This window comes from Cynoglossus semilaevis, chromosome 10 (assembly GCF_000523025.1).
Source record: "Cynoglossus semilaevis isolate Cse_v1.0 chromosome 10, Cse_v1.0, whole genome shotgun sequence".
NCBI classification, from domain to species: Eukaryota; Metazoa; Chordata; class Actinopteri; order Pleuronectiformes; family Cynoglossidae; genus Cynoglossus; species Cynoglossus semilaevis.
In genome coordinates, this window is record NC_024316.1 from 382,868 (window position 1) to 388,455 (window position 5,588).

Sequence of the window (5,588 nt, forward strand, 5' to 3'; positions counted from 1 at the left end):
AAATGTGCTTTAGCATACCTCAAGCGACTCTTTTTGTGGCATGGGCGCCAGAAAAGTCTTCTGCCGCATTACTCTCCCATAGAGATTTTTCTAGAACTGTGCCTGTGGTCTTCCATCTCTGAGCTAGCTTTTTGTATCCTTCCCCTAAACCATGATACTGAACGATCTTTGTTTGCAGGTCATTTGACAGTTTTTTTTTTTTTTTGAGGCTCCCATGTTGCCAGTCTTCAGAGAAGATGCATAGGGGAGAACAACTTGCAACAGGCCACCTTAAATGCCCTTTCTCATGATTGGCTTCACCTGTGTATGTAGGTCCACTCCCCCAACAGATGATGGCGTGACGGACGCAGACACCACCACAGAGTCATAAAAGGTTCTGAGGAGTGTCCTACATACCCCCAGGAAACTGTCTCCTCAGTTGGTGGAGAGGACACCGGTGTTTGTAGACGGGTCCAGTTTATTGTTCAAGTGAACACCCAGATATATTTGTAATCCTCGACCATCTCTATATCGTTGCCCTGAATGCTCACTGGTGTATGGTGGGAGGTTCTCCTACGAAAACCAATCACCATCTCCTTGGTGTTTGGTGGTGTTGATTTGAAGGCAGTTCACTTCATACCACTTAACAAAATCAATGATCACTGATTTATATTCTTTATCGATTGATAAAATATTAACATTTTTGAGCGCAAGATTTTCAACAATAAAGCTTCTATTTGAACCTATCAGAAATAATTTCCCGGTACATGTCTATACCAGTGTTTCCCAATTTTTTTTTGTTCTCTGGGGACCCATACTTTAAAAGTCACAAATCTTTGCGACCCAAGTCAATCAACATTATTATTCGTAAACCCCTGGGAAACACAATGCGAGACGAGACGACCCAAAAAAAACCCAAAAATCTCTTGTGACCACCTGAGGGTATACATACAATACAGCAGTGGCACACTTCTGTCCAGAATGCCTTATTCCACTGGACGTATCTACCTTTACTCATAGAGTAAGCACATTTACATGGAACAAAGAAGAATCTTCATCAAAAAAGTGACACATTCTATTAGGGATATATAGATGGATGGATGGATGGATGGATAGATGGATGGATGGATGGGTGGATAGATAGATAGGTAGATAGACAGACAGAAAAACAAATAGATTTGTTTATTTATTTGATGATTTATTATATATTTACCTGACCTGTGCTAGTGTTAAATGCCACATATTATGATCTTTGTAGGCTGCAGCTAAGCGGCTTATGCTTGATAGTTGATAAACATTGACCACAAAATCCACCGTTGATCTGCGATCTGCCTTTTCTTCAGCCTGAAAGGTTTTGTTGTTTTTTTTAATTGTATTGCACAAGGAGGGAGGGGCTAAGTTTTCGCTTTCAGATTGTGGTCTAAAGTTTTCAACGTTTGTCGACCATGCACCAACTGTTCAAGACTTTTGTGTACGAGTGTGTAGTCCCATCTGTGCGTGTGTGAGTGTTGTGGTTGATAATCTGCCTTTGGTATCTGATGTCTTCTCCCCATCTAACTTTTCCTCTCCGGAAAACCAGAAGCCCCCGACGTTGCACAACATCGGCCTCCATCAGGGGGCAAGAGGAGGGGAAGGAAACATACTGCAGGGCAGCACGTTGTCTTCATCATCACTGTGTGCTCTCTTCATACATTCAAATCCTGTGCCCAATTTTTAAAAAAATGAGTGACAACAAGACCAGCATTTCTGGGAAAAAAAAAGTTTTATTTTATTTCTGGTTTTTATGTTTACAGGTTACCAAAACACTGCTGTTCCATAAAAAAAATAAGAAGATTATTTACTACAGAAGATTTTGAGCATAGAAAGGCAATTTATTTTCAATATTTTACACAGAAAGCCTGAACTACTTCATAAATAATGTTTGATCTTTCCACACAGTCCTGGGCTCTGATTGGCTCTTGTTCTTGTGACACATCCCGTGATTGGTCACTTTGCGCTTCCTGGTCTGGATTTTATCGTTTTTCAATGTCAGTGGTCTGTTGACCTGAAACACAGTGATTGTGCTTTTCTAGTATTTAACAAGGTTTTAATAGTGTGCAATACAGTGTCACGGCGGTAGTACAGGCACAGTTGAGCTACTGATGTGTTGTTAATTGAACTACAATTAATATATTGTACAGTTGTTAATTGAACTACAATTAATATATTATCATTTGTAATCTGGTCTGTAGTACAATTGAGAGTTTTTCGCTTTATAATCAAGTGCGACAAAGCTGTCGTACTGTGCGTAATACCTTGTGTAGTTTGTAGTAAAGTCCACATGCGTTACACACCAGTTGTCCTTCACTGTTTTTTCTCCACAGTGTTGTTTCAGCAGTGTCGCAGTTCACACAACGGGTTCCTTCACGCCGAGTCACTGTCTGAAAACATGAAAGAAAAAAAAGTCATTAATGTCTGCCAACTCAAACATTACTGCTTCTACAAACCTGACTTATCAAGTGGACAGAAACAGGAAGCAGTTATTACTTTGGTAGTTTTCCATTCTTCCAGAACAAGGTTTTTCCACTTGAGTAATTAAACTTTCAACTAAACGTGTAATTAAGTTGAAAAAGATTCACCGCTCATCCAAGAGGCTTTTTCAGGTCTGATATAAAAAGGGTCTTGGTACAGGAGACTGAAACATATTTACGTTTTTTAAATGGGCAAGTGTTATTTACTCGTTTACTCTTCAACAGCACTCCTTTTTCTATTTCTTCGCGCTCAACGCTGCAGCTGTGACACATATGCCGACCCGCATCGTCTCTTCTCCACAGGGGAGTCCTGTTCGCTCCACAAAGGATGCACACGTAATTCTCTGAGAACACAAACAAGCTGTAGTTAATAACTTCAACGGGACGAAAGTCAGTTTCAAATGAGTTAGCTGCTAACCTGGAGGACCACGCCGTGGCCATGTCTTACTCTCTGGCGGTAGCCAATCACCAGGCAGGTAGGCGGCGTGGCACATGTTTTCAAAGGGACAGCTCCATCCAGATGTGGAGCCAGTAGGCATAGGTACGGGAGTATTACCATATATGGAGAGCGTACGAAAAGGCGGGACATGATTGTAGTCTAATGGACGGTCTGAATCGTCCAACAACAAATCGGGACTGATGACCTGCTGCGTGGTGTCATAAGACATGATTGAGTATTGGAGTGTAACGAAAGATGCAACCTGTAAGGTACAAAAATGTATGAACATGTAAATGACTATGAAAAAAAGTGGAGTTTTTAATGCTAAAGAGTTAGCTAAAAAGCGGACAGAGAAAAGAAATAAGAAAAGTTGACAGTCAAAAATTATGAAATATTCTTATAAGTGGAGTTTTTAATGCTAAAGAGTTAACAGAGAAAAGAGATAAGAAAAGTTGACAGTCAAAGAAAACCTAGCAAACATAATATAATACAAATTGAAGCAAGACGTTAACCCATACTTGATGGTCATCATTAATCATTTTTTCGGATTTACATATTATAATGTTGTATGTCTACTGCCAAGGCAGATGGACATTGAGTTTGGATCTGCTGGAGATTTCTTCATGTTAAAAGGGATTAACTGTTAATTTTAACTGTTAATTTAAAATTAAATGTTAATTTAACTGAGTTTAAATTAACAGTTAATTTAACTGTTAATTTAAACTCAGTATAGGTAAAACAGAACATAACATAACCATAACATTACTAAAGATTAATCAATTTGTCAAATAAAATTAACTGAAAGCATGTGACATGAAATAGACTAGGTGACAAAATGGCTAAAAATGAATAAATAGAATAAATATATTTTTCCCAGAAAAGATCAAACGAACCAAACGATTCATTCAAGTTGACAATTTCAATATGTAAATTAAGCAAAAGTTGACAATGTCCAGAGACAAACAAGTTAAATTGTTGTTTTGTTTGCAGTCATCTGCACATCTGTGCTAAACAAACGAGTGGTGGATTGAGAAAAAAAATGAATTGAATTTTTAAATAATAAATTTAAACGTGGTTTTAGTTGAAAAAACAAACTACGCTGCACAGACCAAACAGTTATGACTTACAACATCATCAAATGCTTACAAAGAGACTTACGGTAAATGTGGAGCTGCTCTCGGTCACAGTGATGCTGGAGTCTGACTGTTGTAATGGCAGAAGACGTGGGGAGATGTTGTAAAGCAAAAGGCATGCGTTCAGGGAGGAGCTCTGACTGTTTGTTTTTTTGTAAAATGCATTGGGATACAATTCAATAACCAATGAAGTCACGTTAGTCTGCATCTTGATATATTTAAAAAAAACTAATACTTAAAAGATAATTCAGAGTTTTTCTTAAAATCTAATTATCTTCGACAGACCATTCGAAAAATCCAGATTCACTCATTGCTACGACGGTTAATTTCAGACAGATGTAAAGTAAGTTGAAGGTGCGCCAGTATAATCCACAATATGATAAAACATGTAAGTAAATAAAAGTATGTCTTCAGAGGATTAGACATCCCAGGAGTGCTGGGATGTGTTTTTCTTTTTTTTTTTCTATTTTTGAGCCTGTCTGTATCAGGAGCTAAATGTCAGCATATTCTGCAGATCTTACCTGAATATGGTTTGACTTTGAAGTTGAAGAGCTGAAAGAAGCCTGTTTTGATAACTTAAACAAAAGACTTAAACATTTAAAAAAAAGAAAGCCTTCAGTACAGAAATGACTGTGCTGCTCAATTTTTTTTTCACTTTTAATAGAATTCCAGTTGTTAGTTTACAGTTGGTGAAACACACCACATATATATATATATATATATATACATACACAACAACAAAACAAGATCATAAAAAAAAAAATTCAATTCAATATCTGTGGCCTCAACTGGATACCAACAATAATGTCCCCTAACAAGGAACTAAGATTAATAGAAACACATCTCTGGGATGTAAGATAAAAGGGTTTACAGATTTGGAGCATGTTAAGGGCTGACTGCTTTAGCATTTATTACAGATTATTTATACATCGATAACAATATTTAAGTAAATATATTTAAAACGTATTTAAGAGCAACAACAGCTGCACGTGACTGGCACCTCCTTAGAAGCAGGAGGTGTAGCCCTGAAGCAGTGAGGGGTCTACCACACTGTTCTGCAGGGGCAGGTCCACCAAGAAGTCAGTGGTCGGAGCCTGGAGACGCTGGCGAGGAAGTCTACCCCCTCTCTGAGGGATCGGCAGCTCTGAGTGGTGAGCAGGAAGGGGTGAGGAAAAGAAGTAAGGATGCAGCAGGGCCTGCGGGGGAGGGGTGCAGAGAGAGGAGAAAGAGAGGAGAAAGAGTCGACTGAGGAGGTGATAGATGACGCCATCAGGTTGTAATTTAATCATAATTCGTTAATAATCATTTGAACTCTATTGATGCCATATTCGGGAAAGTCTGGTGTTAACAGCAGATCTGCTATAACAAGCTTGTTATTTATATGTGTATGGGTGGATGTGTATGGGTGGATGGATGGATGGATGGATGGATGGATGGATGGATGGATGGATGGATGGATGGATAGATAGATAGATGGATAGATGGATAGATGGATAGATGGATAGATGGATAGATGGATGGATGGAT

At 38.5% G+C, this 5,588-nt stretch overlaps 2 protein-coding genes across 2 annotated transcripts in view; both read right to left on the reverse strand.

Moving 5' to 3' along the window:
• Positions 1 to 1,206: 1,206 nt before the first annotated feature.
• On the reverse strand, positions 1,207 to 3,226 carry gata1b (GATA binding protein 1b). Its single transcript, XM_025059589.1, has 4 exons — positions 2,908 to 3,226; positions 2,697 to 2,833; positions 2,274 to 2,399; positions 1,207 to 2,023 (listed from the first exon to the last, which is right to left on the reverse strand). The coding sequence occupies exons 1-4, from the start codon at positions 3,215 to 3,217 to the stop codon at positions 1,883 to 1,885; spliced, it is 714 nt and encodes a 237-aa protein (XP_024915357.1). The 5' UTR covers positions 3,218 to 3,226; the 3' UTR covers positions 1,207 to 1,882.
• Positions 3,227 to 4,848: 1,622 nt separating this feature from the next.
• Positions 4,849 to 5,588, reverse strand: part of cdk20 (cyclin dependent kinase 20) — a 4,650-nt gene continuing 3,910 nt past the window's right edge. The window contains 1 exon segment of the mRNA XM_008317891.3: positions 4,849 to 5,257. Within this exon segment, the coding sequence (XP_008316113.1) occupies positions 5,066 to 5,257 (192 nt within the window). The 3' untranslated portion in view covers positions 4,849 to 5,065.

Coding starts and splice junctions, on each gene's coding strand:
- gata1b (XM_025059589.1), bottom strand. CDS start 3,217: ATGTTCATACATTTTTGTACCTTACAGGTTGCATCTTTCGTTACACTC. Junction 2,834..2,907: donor GCCACGGCGTGGTCCTCCAG/GTTAGCAGCTAA, acceptor TTGTGTTCTCAG/AGAATTACGTGTGCATCCTT. Junction 2,400..2,696: donor TGCTGTTGAAGAGTAAACGA/GTAAATAACACT, acceptor TCATGTTTTCAG/ACAGTGACTCGGCGTGAAGG.